The following is a 13,558-nucleotide window of genomic DNA, read 5'->3' as shown; positions in this document are numbered from 1 at the left end:
TTCATTGATTCAACACCTGTAACAAAAAATATGTCATTCAAACTTCTCTGGTCACTCTTTCATTTTTTGGTGAGTAGCTGTTTTGTGATATGAATGAGAGTCCATTTTTGATAGCTGTCAACGAATTCGGGACTCATCTTGTACAAACCTTTACAATTTCATATAATTCTTAAATATTTTAAAAGCAGCTGATGAATTAATACCTCTGATAATAGAAATAACTTCCACTATGTATCGAGCATCTTTATCACAGTCATTTCTCACTCACCAATTGTTGACAGGAGTTGTCCAGAACATGGGACATCTTCTGTGGATTCATGACTGGTCTGTAAAACGATGACACCACTTTAAAATTAGAGGTTATGAAAGACAATTTCATTTGCAAACTTTATTTGGGTTGGATTCAATTTCAGTTAGATGGCACCTGCAGAGTGCTCGGAATTTACTGTACTGTCATTGCTCCATAGCAGACTTATTCTCCTTCTATGACATTTTTCCATCTATATCATTTATCTGTATTATTATGTCACATATATCTGATGGTGTACAGCATGCATGCACAGCTGCATGTCATTTCATATAGCATTATTTTGTCTGTCAATAGGAATTAAGTTTATTGACAGATTTAAATGAATAAAAGTAAACAGTGTCCATACTGTCCCCTCATACTAATAACTGCTCAATATGCAGCAGACTTGGGCCTCTTGTTAAGTCTGAATATCACTAAATTGAGAGGCACACTATGGTTCCAGTACTTAATGATTAATCACAGTACTTTATTTGATACACAGTCTAACACATTAGGCAGCCACCTCCAGGAAGTAGAAAGTTGGTCTGTTTGAGACAAGTGGATGTTCATTTAAACATTCATTTCTTCAGTACAAAATTTAATAGGAAACTTGAGACTGTGGCTGTTTTTAGGACAAGTGTATACCTACCTTATTTTGGCAATAATGAGCATTTGCTTGAACATAAGCCTTTCTGAGTTTAACAGTTGTTTTGATAAATATTTACTAAGGAATATATTAATGTCTGATGATAAACCCATCCTCTAGTTTGTGATGCATTTATTAGAATGGTCCCCTGATCTTATCACACCGTTCTGGTGGCCTGGTGGTTAGAGTGTCTGCCTTAGATGTTGGAGGTCATGGGTTCGAACCCTGGTCAAGTCATACCAAAAACTTATAAAAATGGTACTAACAGTGTTCAGACTGGTTGACCTGGTATCAGGGTAGGACATGATGCTACATGTCTGTGGCATGATGCCCCAGTGCTAGACATCCCTATAAACTGCCACACTGCAGACATTGTAGCAACATGACTGAAAAATTGTTAAAGTTACATTAAAAATCCAAATCACACACACACACACACACACTCTGGTCTTATCATGGGATATATATTGTATTCGAGATAACCTTCAAGGCAGGTTTATCTGTAATGTAAAGCTTGCACAAGTGTTCATTAGAAATGAAATGTAGCAAGTTTAATAATAAAATATACCACAAGAAGTTGGTGAGAAGTGGAATATTGTGGTACTCGGCAAATATCATGAATTTCATGTCATATAAACACAAGTTTCGTACTCTGTTAATGACATTGCAATAAAAAAGGGTTCTGAATTTTTCAATAAAATTTTTATGTGGAATTGCTAAGTGTTATGCTGTGGTGTTTCAAACATTTTTTATGATAAAATGTAATGATGTTATTCAAAATGGAAATAGTTATGTGATATCATGTATATACATGTCTTTTATTCCAGCTTTTTTATCTTTAATTGATAGAGTCACCCTCAGCAACCCACGATTGATGCTGAAAATACACAATACAAGAGCACAAGAAACAATTTTATGTTGACAACTCCTACTATACAAGCAGAGGATCCTGGAGTGGACCCCGAACCCCAGACAATGTTAGAACGCCCAAAACACTCTGAGTATGCACCTTTGTCATCACGAATCACTTCATACACAAGTTGGCCTACTCACCTGGATCAGACCCCACAGCAAATGGCAGAGGCTGGGTTCTTCTATGCAGGTATAATAGGGTCACTGTGGAACATGATAGGACATGGTACTCCATGTATCAAAGATCATTTTAACATGTTGCAATTACTGTGTATAATAGCAACCATCACCCTGACATCATTGTGCATCGTCTCATGGGGGAGGGTTCCAGTTTGGTTGTCAGAAATACCATAACCTTTCTCCATATTTGATAACTAACTGCAATGTTGTTAAAAGGATTATATCTCTCCTTTTGTCATTAAGACTGTCTACGATTACATATATTTTCTTTATACATGAAGTTGACTCACTTTTTGAAGTTAGTGGCCTAGTGGTCTAAAGCGCTCTCCATTATGGATCACTGCCATCTCACCTCTGTCTGCGTGGGTTTGAGTCTCGGATTCAGCCAATGTGGGTATGTGAGAAAGCTTGCCAGTAGCTTCTCGAGGGTCGGTTGTTCTTTCCGGGGATTTCCCAGGTTCTTCCTCCACCATTAATACTGGCCGCCATGTATAGCCTATCGTGTGCTGAAAAATGGCGTTAAACCCTACAACAACGACAACAACAACTACTTTTTGAAGTTGACCCACTTTTTGAAGTTGACCCACTTTTTCCAGCTGGCTGGTCGCTCATTTTTAATTACTAAAATTTTACTTGTTGACAGTTGACAATAATATATTATCACAAAAACTGAGATGCAAAGAAAACTGAAAGACTGATTTTATTGAAAATATTGATGCCAGTAAATTATAACAAATAGTAAAGAAGATTCGGCTACACATAGTGGTATATAATTCATATATCAAAATCAACATTCTCTATTCATCATTATTATATGCTCATTTTTTTCCCCGTTAACTTTACATTGTCAGAATCGTTCAGTATTACCCGATACTGAACTCGTGTGACAATACACATATAGCATACAAGTGCATAAAGGAACTACTTTCTTATTATTGTAAACAAACAATGGACGTAGACGCAAGAACTTTTGATTTGTACACAAATCATGTACACTTGCGTAAGAGGCTCTTTACATTGTGGTTGTCTAAATTTGTTTCTGAATGAACTAAAACAGATGTTTCGTGGACTGCCACATACCAGCTGCTTTGGCACATTCCACGCTGATACAATCTTTTGGATTTAGGCTAGCTACAGTATATAAAAGATGCAAAATAAGGTCCTTACAAATAACATGCAAGTGACAAGTCATATACTCGCTTCTTTAGCTGGTGATAAGAATGGCAAAATAAAATATACTTACAGTTTTACATCCTGAATTTCCTCAAAATGTATTTTCTTAATTCTTAAATATGTTTTATAATAAATGTCCTGTTTGTTTATCTGACTAACATTTCAGTTTATTTTAAACACCCAATCATTCCACGAATCGCAACTTACACCTTTAATGTGTTCGGGTTTTAAAAAAACATCTCTCGAAGGATAACTTGAGGCAGCAAACAATCCCAAATTAAATATATCACCTTTCTCTGATTGTACTTTTTTTATTGTTGTTATACCAGCTTCAGTAAATTTCTCTATAAAGCTAGTTCCTTTTGCCTTTTATAGTTCTTCAGGCGGAGGTTGAGGTGGAAGTTGAAGTTGAGCTGCAGCTATATCAGCTGGAAGATCTCGTAAAATCTTTTTTTGTTTGTTTAGTTCTTTCTGCTGTGTTTTCAGTAGCAGCTATGACTTTTTCAGTAACTGCTGTGATAGGCTCAAATAATTGTTCTGTACCTGTAGCAAATTCAACTTGTTGTCATGCTTGTTTTTTTGTTTTTTTAACAGAATCAAATAGTGGAATATATTTCTTAATTGCTTCTAGTCGTTCTCAAGCTAATCTAGCTGTGTAAGATTCCTGCGCTGGAGGCATTATCTGATATAATTTTATTTTAATTGATAGCAGCAATGAGGGCAAAGTCTCGTACTGGGTACCCAGTCACCGCGATCCCTTTTTTTTTTGCGATTTTCAGGAAGGCTTATTTTTGCAATTCAGGGGTGAGTCAATTAGAGTCTGTTCGCCCTCTCTGCTGCTTCAGAACTTCACCAAAATGGACGTTTGAAATGATTCATATTTTGTTTTGATGTTTTCTATTAAGCCAGTAAACATGTAGTTGTAAAAGTGAGTATAATCATTCATAACAGCGGTGATCGCTATGGTGTGAATAGATGAACAACATGGTTTGAATAAACCTGTGCGTGTGCTCTCATGTACATGCATTTCGGTTGTCAAAATTCTTTTCAAAAGATTTAAACTGGTATTATCTGGTAAAGCTTTAGAAACTAAACAACAAATTAAAGTGCTTCTAGACAATAATGGTCGTGCTCGAACTTAAAATTTTGTTAATGGTCAGACATTTGTATAATTGTTTTCAATTAATTTTGTAAGATATCATAATGTTTGCCATGTGCTCAAATAATTCACAAAAGAGAACCACAGTAGCTCAGTAGTTGGACTCTTAATCCAAAGATTGCAGGTTCAATACCCATTCTGGGCAGTCCGTGTGGGCTGCCTCTGTATCCTTGGGAAGCACACATCCCTCATATTACACTGGCATGATATATCCAACAGTATGTTACAAATGCCGTTAAAAGAAGTAAATAAGAGTCAATTAATTCACAAACAAGTCATTGAGAAGAATAACCTCATATATATTACTCGGTAGATTTTACTACTGATTGGTTATCAGCTCGGGTTAACCTGAATTGACATAGATGGGACTCTAGTGCTGGTCTTCAGAAAGTGTGTGTGTGTGTGTGAGCGATTTGGATTTTTAACATAGTTTCAACAATTTTTCAGTCATATTGCTACGATGTCTGCAGTTTGGCAGTTTATAGTAAGTTTAACAATGGGGCATCGTGCCACAGACATTTAGCATAATGTCCTACCCATAAGTCAGATTATCCTGACACCACATAGACCAGTCCTAACACTAACCTCTTATTGTTGATTGACAAGCGAGACAGCTGTTAGTACCAATTATTTGTCTTTGGTATGACTCAACCAAATTTCGAACCCGCAACCTCCCGCATCCAAGGTGGACGCTCTAACCACTAGACCACTGGTGCGGTCCCAGCCTCAGAAAGCACATGGTTACTAAATTTAGACTGGGCAATAGTGGTGACACAAGAGTTTGATGCACCCAGAAGCAATGTTCTTCAGCAATGCCCCTTCCGAGGTGCCCGGGCGCATGCTCTTTAGTGGCGCCCCTGTTTTTCATGTCAGTTGGCAGCCTCCCTTCTTCCCCCACCCCGATACATTTTGTGAGAAATTGCCCCAGTTAAACAATGGTGAAATGCCATGAAAAGTTAATCTGCAAAATGCAAAAAAAAACAAAGCTTCCGATAGCACCCATATTTCCTGACGTCTTGGAGCAATTGACCCTCCCACTCTAGAATGCCACTCCTTTGCGCCTCCACTGCAGGTCAGTTCCTGTAATTGATGTTCCTATCGTATGGACAACCACTTGTATCTGATACACATAATTCAAGATGTCCTGAATTTACTGTCTTTCTGTGGTGGCTATTGTTGATTCCCATTTGGGTTCAACATCCTTTTTCAGTCTTCTCATATGTCGATGTGTTTCTCAGTAATGTTCTTTTTAAGAAACCCCTATATCTTATGAAACACTACTCGGTTCTACTTTCACTTTGTATTGATTCATATAACAGACCCAAGATAAGGTCCTTACAAATAACATACAAGTGACAAGTCATATACAGTACTCTCTTCTTTAGCTGGTGATAAGAATGGCAAAATAAATATGCTTACAGTTTTACATCCTGAATTTCCTCAAAATGTATTTTCTTAATTCTGCAAATCCGAATTACATCAGCCATGTCATAGGTTTTCAATCTGCATTACACGTTTCAAAATTGTGCTGTAATTTCGATGATAAGTGCAATTGCATCCTCCTTACTGCACTCAAAATGAAATAAGCATTAAATTCCATAGCGTCTTTTTGATAATTGCAATTGAAAGACTTCATATTTTTCCCACATTATGATTTCAAGCATTCAATGACAGAATCAGAAACACATTTGCAGATGTCAACACGCTTCTCCCTAGCTTATTAAATCTCATGTATTTCATGTGGAATCGTCACATACAAATCCAGTCCATAATCACAAAATTTCCTAAAATCTAGAAAAATACCAAAATCTATTCATTCCAGATCAAATGGAAAAGTTGTTGCAATGCACATTCATTCACAATATGACTCCAAATTTCAATTTTAACTAGACACGCCATTTTCTTTCGAAAGTTATGTCGAGCACGCCACTAAGTTCGAATTTATCTGGGCGGAGTTATGTGCTTTCAGTAGTCCACAGGGGGTTAAAGGTAATGCAAGTGTCATTAGTGTTAATCTTTGCACACAGCACAGTCTGGATGGTACCATTGTCCAAATTTCTCTGTTGGATTCTTGGAGCAAATCCTGTTAGTTTGTGTTTGGTTATTGTTATGTCTTTTTCCTTCATGGTGATATTTTCTGTGCGCCTTTCTGGCATTTAGTTACAAATTTTTATTATTTTTATAACAAAACATTCTGAAGCAGAATCATTAAATGATGATGAGACTTATAGGTTACTGCATTTGTATGGGAAAATATGAACGAGTTTTGGGATGGAATACTGCACGACCTTGGGAGTTGACCTTGGTCAGCAATGTAGAAATGTTATTTGAAAGTGTATGAACATCGGATTAGCATATACATACAGGTTAGGCACCAATTCCATGGAATTGTTGTTGAATATTAAGTTTTTATCTCATCTGCATAAGCATGATGACATACAGTAACCACTTTCTCAGTGAGGGAGGAAGATATCGTCAACAGTGATAGCTTGGCAATAAAGTTTTTGAAAATCACAAATCTTATACATTGCCATCTGTACATGCTTATAAGACAAGTTCAACTGCAAACTGTACAGACACAGATCTGCCATTGCATATGTGCTGTCAGACATGGGTCTGTACAGCTTGTTTGGAGTAATCAGTAGAACAAACACCATAGGCCCTGATCTGCAGGTGCATTGTTGTTTGCGGTTTGAGTCAACTTATAAATTGTGTGCTACATTCAACTGAAACTTTTTGATAATATCACTTTAGGTCTAAAGTTTATACTGAGAACTCCTGTCTTGCATTCTCACATGCTTAAACACTGTGATTAAAGTTTTGCATTCAAGGTTTTGAAAGTCCAATATCTTGTTTGTCTGTGGTTGCATAGAACTGAAACTTTTAGAAAATATTATGGGTATAGAGATTACATGCTGATATTCTAGGAGTTTCTGACATGCTTTTCTCCGATGCTATTAAGCAGAAATCTTGCTTCTTTAACGTTACAGCTCTTTGGATGCTGTTTTTGAAAGTTGCATGTCATTTAATTATGTCAGATGCATTCAGTTGAAACTCTTTTGTAAGATAACTATACATCTCAGGTTTTTGTTGTGATATGTGAGGAGTCCAGCTTTGCACCTGCTTCATAATATTAAAGTATCAGGGTCATTCATTGATACTTTACAATAGCTTTTTAAGACTTTCTGTTATATTGTCAAGAATAATAACAGCTATCACTTCAAACAATCAAGTATGCTATGGATACTATATTGTTGCATTCGATGAAAAAAATTTAAATGTAAAATATTCTTAAAGGATAAATGAAGATTCATAACATAGGAAACATTATTTTTATTTTTAATAGAAAAGATAAAATTAAAAACAGAATAATGAACAGTATTCCTTCTGTCATAATTGTACATATCAGTATATCTCTTGGAGGTTGGGTTCACAGTTTGTTGTAATTTTAATGGTATCTATCCCTTCTCTTCTCTCTCTCCATCATCTTCTAGATACATTTGACATCATATCATAAATGAGGTTAATGTACGTGTATGACAAAGGGGCATTCAGGTATTTTATAATGATTTTCATTTCCATGAAATTTTCAAAGGCATATATTATTTCAGAATGATCAAATGTTATATTCTTGTATAGTTCCCAGTGCAACATCATTAAGGCAGACACACAGTTCATTTAGAAGTATTTTTCACTTCATGGAATTAATTTCTTTTAAGTAGAACTTTTACATCATTAGTTATACTGTTATAATATGTTTAGTTTCTCATTGTTTAAAATATCTGTGAATTTTAGGGTATTGTGACCCAGGCTTAATGCAGAATACATTTCAGTGCACAATTTGCATTTCACATGTGTACCATACTGGTACTGAGCCAATGAAAATCAAATGAAAAGCAGCCAAGATACCAGTATCCCAACAGTGTTAAAAGTAAAGTTTAAGGGAAGCACAGTAGTCACTGCAGTCAATACATGTATTTAATCCTAACGTAAATGATCAATGAGGAGTACAAGTTTAGTCATGTATCTGCAATAAAATTAATTGAATTTTTTTTAAAATGGTACTTTAATCTGCTAGACTACTATCTTCCATTTATCAGTGCTAATATATTTTTGATAGAATGAAGAGATATTGTACATTTTTTGACGTTTTTTTTGAAAATAAGTTAATGTATGAAACTGCAGTATGTGATTATATAAAAGCAAGTATTGCATAAAAAGATGCTTGTTTTGCATGGTCTTCAATGCTTAAACCTAATCTGGTATGTTTTTCAGTTTTCTCCCTTAATGTTTAATCTAAAAATTACCATTTCTGTTTCAAATTATGTCATAAACTTTGGCTATAAAACCTATCAAACTTGTTTTCCCAATGGATGCATTTCTTTATTAATTGAGTGTAATTCAGTTCACTTTTTTGCTTAAGACATTTTGTAAGGTACAGTATATTCATGTACAAAATAAATGTTATACAGTATTTGTAACTTTACCTGTGAAAGGTTATGTGTAACATATTTTACATGTTAAAGGTTATATGTAACATTATATGTGAAATGTTGTGTAAACATTACATGTGAAAAGTTGTGTGTAACATTACATAAGGAAGGTTATGTGTAGCATTACATGTGAAAGGTTATGTGTGACACTACGTGTGAAAGGTTATGTGTAACATTATATGTGAAAAGTTGTGTATTACATGTGAAAGGTTGTGTGTAACATTACATGTGAAAAGTTGGTTATAACATTACATGTGAAAAGTTATGTGCAGCATTATGTGTTAAAGGTTATGTGTAACATTACATGTGAATGGTTATGTGCAGCATTATGTGTTAAAGGTTATGTGTAACATTACATGTGAAAGGTTATGTGTAACATGTTCAAAGTTATCTGTAACATGTGTTAATGGTTATGTGTAACATTATGTGTAAAAAGTGTTGTGTAGAAATGGGAAAATAGACTATACTGTCAACTTGAGTTGTCGTGAGTGCTGATTTTCAAGTTGATAGAAATTGTTATTTATAATATGAAGCTTTAATAATAGATAGCAGTATTTTATAGACAGCTTGATGGTGCTGCCATCTATTACTGACAGTGTTAATTAAAAGAAACATGTAATACTAATTGTCCAGCATATCTGCCCTTAGTTGTAACAAGTTTGAGACCACAATATCAAATGAAGTCTTACACCAAGTTAACTTCTAACCTGTTAGTAAGGACAGCATTTTGTTGACTTTTTTCCCTCCAAGAATGTCTGTAATTTGATGCCATTAATCTTGTGTCAAAATTTTAAACAATCAGTACTTTTTCCTCTTTCAGTATGGTCCAAATAGTTTGTGTTTTCTGTTCTTTTAGATGTGTATTCATGCAATACACAACACAAAACAATACAGCTATTTTTACCGGTTTTTAAAGTCGTGCAATAGCTGGGTTCATTGCAATCACTGTACCTTGTTTTGGATTTGTTTATATTAGCAAAATGTTGTATACATTTAGAAATAAGGTAGTCATTTAAAACATTCTCTGTTTGTTTTACAAATAATTTTTTATTGCAATGGTCAACTATATGAATTAAATTTTGCCATTTTTTTCAAGGTATTAGTGACTATATCCGCTGTTTCCAGTGTGGTGGATTAAGAAACTGGAAACCTGGAGACAACTCCTGGATTGAACATGCCAGATGGTACCCACAATGTGCTTATGTGCTGGGCAAAAGGGGACAGAAATTTGTTAATGCTGTACTCAAGAAACAAGCTGAATTGGTAAGGTTTTTTTTATACTTGTCATAAATAATAAGTATTAATAGTGTCTACCAGTATGCCACAGACTTACATTTCTGCTTAACATTTTGAGGACTTAATGGATTGAAATCAAACTTTGATACAAGTTTTTTTAAAACTTAGGTTAAGTTTGATTTTCACCTTTATTTATCAACCTTTGCATTAAGGTCTGGGTCTGACTTAAGGTCTAGTTATTGCATATTGAAATGACATTAAGAACTCTTGGATTGGACCCTGTTGGCAGGGACCTTTATTGCATTAAGAACTCTTGGAATTGGCTTTTGCCACAAACATCGTCAGATTCTAACTTTCTTTAAGATATTTTCATTTTGATATAATAATAATAATAATACTTTTTTTTTTATAGAAGGTAACTCAATTAATACATTACTATTCTCCTTTGAGCACTTCTGCTTAAAATGTGGAAAAATTATGTACCGTATTTACAGTATATATTTTGGACTCGATAAAATAATCATTTCTTTTCCTGTCCCAGAACTTATGGTGAAACTTTTTCACCCAGGTCATATGTCCCAAGACTCTTAACAAAATAAATTTGTATTGAATTTGCACCCCCCCCCCATCTGCACGTTACAATAAAATAAACAAACGTTTCTATGATAATAAAATGAAAGAAACCAACCCTGTATTGTTATCATTTATTCCTTTTTATTCATGATGAATGAGCATTAAAGAATAAAATATATCCACAAACTCTGTATATGTATCGTAAGCTTCCATACTGTACAGTGTATCCCTTATGTCCGGTATAACACACGGCACATTGTTCATTGACATTAACATTGAGAAACAAATCGTGTTTGGTTGTACTCAGAGGTTTGAATATGTTATCCAACTGAAAACTTGATCCCACAAATTCACAAATGAGAGGAAAATAATCAACCGATTGCTTGAAGACAATTGCCATTCACACATGAAACGGTGTTAGGTGCAAAATAACCAGGACTGAATTATATCCAGGTGAACTATATGACAGTATCTTGCAAATAAAGCTCAATTGAAAATGCATTCACTTAAGTGTAAGTGCAGGGTTGCATCTAGGATGTGCGATTGTGCAACCCCCCCCCAAAAATTAAAGATTTCCCACATGATTTTTAATCGTATGAGGGATAAATCGCGCAAAAAATAAGAATTGTGCACATTTTTTATTATTAAGAATGTGTTATTTTATTATTTTTTGGGGGCTGTAAAATTCCTGGTTGTCACTCTCGGCGAATATGTTGTACTTGTATAGTTGTAAATACGCCATGTATTTCTGTATGTCATGTGCTCAATTTGGATTGGTTAAAAACAAAGGTCAGAAGAACACGTTTGATACAGAGGCAGGCTTTGTGGGACAATGTGTTAAATGGCCAAATCAGTTAAAATTTTTCATTATTTTAGCAGTAACACTTCTAATAACAGTCAGGGTGCAGAAGTTTCTGTCAATAGGCACAATGACAGTTAACAAACACTTCCTCAGGCTAATCCCATATCAGACGATGCTAGTGATGATGTGCTTAAAGATGGCAGTGATGAAACAAAGGGTCCATCTAATGCCAAGAGAAAAAAGTACTCTTTCAATTCAGACTGGAAACGAAATCGACCTTGGCTGGAAATGAATGAAAAAAATTAGATTCTTTGCACATGGTGTGTAAAACCTGGCAAAAAAAATTCTTTCACACTTGGAAATGCTAATTTCAGGACATCAACCCTTGACAGACATGTTGAATTACCAGCTCACAAACAGGCGATTCAGGATTTGAAATTTAGTGAAAATCTTAAAACTACAGGCTGAGCTATCAGCAAGAATATTGCTTCTCTAAAATATAGCTCACTGTTGGATTTTGTTGACTTTCTGGGTGTTGGTGTTGGCAACATGAGAATAGGAGGAAACACAACATATTCGTCAAGGGCTTCTGTAGAGGAATTTCAGGTAAGTTCTTTTATTTTATTTACATTTTTTTCTACTGAAATTTAGATGGAAAAATTGTGTATACTAACAAGCAACCAAAACATGATCAGTTAGGTTCTGATCAGTGCATATCTTGAGGAATCCATGTGTTACTAAAAATAGCACCGAGCATCGTGATCGGCCAATGAAATTGCATTCAGTAGCTAGTCATCATAACTTCCTCTCAATGTTTAATGGTGGACAACGTTTTTATTTTTTAATCAATCTGGATTATTGGTACCCGTTTCTTTTGTCATGAAATTCTTTCCTGTCTAGACAGGTCACATTTCAGTATCACTGTAATGAGTTTTCATGTGTTTGAAATGATACAGTCACTGTTGTTTGAATAATTTCCTGAGCATGTAAGGAGTTGCTGTCGACATCATGATACAGTACAATAGTCAGACAAATCCCACCGCTTGAAACTTATAATGCTTTAGTAAATAAGTTATTATTATTATTTGCTCTGATGATCATTGCAGCAAATGACATTGACCCTGATCTGCTTATATCACAACTGTGCATATGTAGGGACCCATCAATGGTGTATAGAATACCAAGGTTTTTTGTTTTTGAAATCATTGTATACAGACAGGCATAAACACTTCCTTCACTACTATAATTGAATGACTTTAATTAACAGAGAGACTGTAGTGCTATGTTATTTTAGCATTTAAACACCTTGATGGGATTTCTTAAAATGACTGAATTATCACAAGGCAACATCCTTAGACACTCCATGGTCTTAGGTTAAGGTACTTGCACAATTTGTATCTGATTTTGGTCATTTTACTTTGGTTTTTTAATACTATATTTGTTTTACATTTCTCAAATACTTTAATAATAATAAAATAATAATAATAATGATAATAAAATACTTTCATACTTTGATTTATCATCGAGCTTTATTTTTTCCAGGATTGCATGGCAACAGTGATAGAATCTGAGTTAATGCAGAAAGTATGATGTAGTCCATTCATTAGCATCTTAATTAATGAGAGTGCAGACATTTCAAATACCAAGAAGCTGGTCATTTATGCCAGAATCATTGAACCAACCATGTTTGTTTCTACAACTCATTTTCTTGGTAATGTGTCAGTGGAAGTCCAATCACACACTGCTGAAGTTCTTTTCAAAGAAGTTGTCGAGTTCTTGGAAAAGATTAGGAAGATTCCTCTTGAAAAAGTTGTTGGTTTTGGCAGTGATGGGGCATCAGTGATGACAGGTTGCAAAAGTGGTGTAGCAACACGGTTCAGGAGAAAAGCCCTCACTTGATCAGCATTCATTGTATAGCTCATAGATTGAATTTGTGTACCTCTCATGCATTGAAAAACATTTCGTACCTCAAGGAAACCTTTGAATGCACAGTTAAAAACCTGTTCTAATTTTTTTAATAAATCTGCCAACAGAACAGATGAATTGAAGGAAATCCAGAACGTTCAGGACAGTCCTCAACTGAAAGCCAGAGAGG

General features: G+C 34.8%; 1 protein-coding gene across 5 annotated transcripts in view; it reads left to right on the top strand.

The window, feature by feature from the left end:
- Positions 1–13,558, top strand: part of LOC149799174 (uncharacterized) — a 68,489-nt gene that overhangs the window by 41,457 nt on the left and 13,474 nt on the right. For all 5 annotated transcript variants that reach the window (XM_089958370.1, XM_089958369.1, XM_089958371.1 and 2 more), the window contains exons 3-4: positions 1,785–2,037; positions 9,949–10,115. In XM_089958370.1, the coding sequence (XP_089814496.1) occupies positions 1,785–2,037; positions 9,949–10,115 (420 nt within the window). The remainder of the gene's footprint in view (positions 1–1,784; positions 2,038–9,948; positions 10,116–13,558) is intronic.

The sequence above is a fragment of the Sinohyriopsis cumingii genome, chromosome 5, assembly GCF_028554795.1.
Source record: "Sinohyriopsis cumingii isolate HCF-2022 chromosome 5, ASM2855479v2, whole genome shotgun sequence".
NCBI lineage: Eukaryota > Metazoa > Mollusca > Bivalvia > Unionida > Unionidae > Sinohyriopsis > Sinohyriopsis cumingii.
This window is presented reverse-complemented; position numbering and strand designations above follow the sequence as displayed.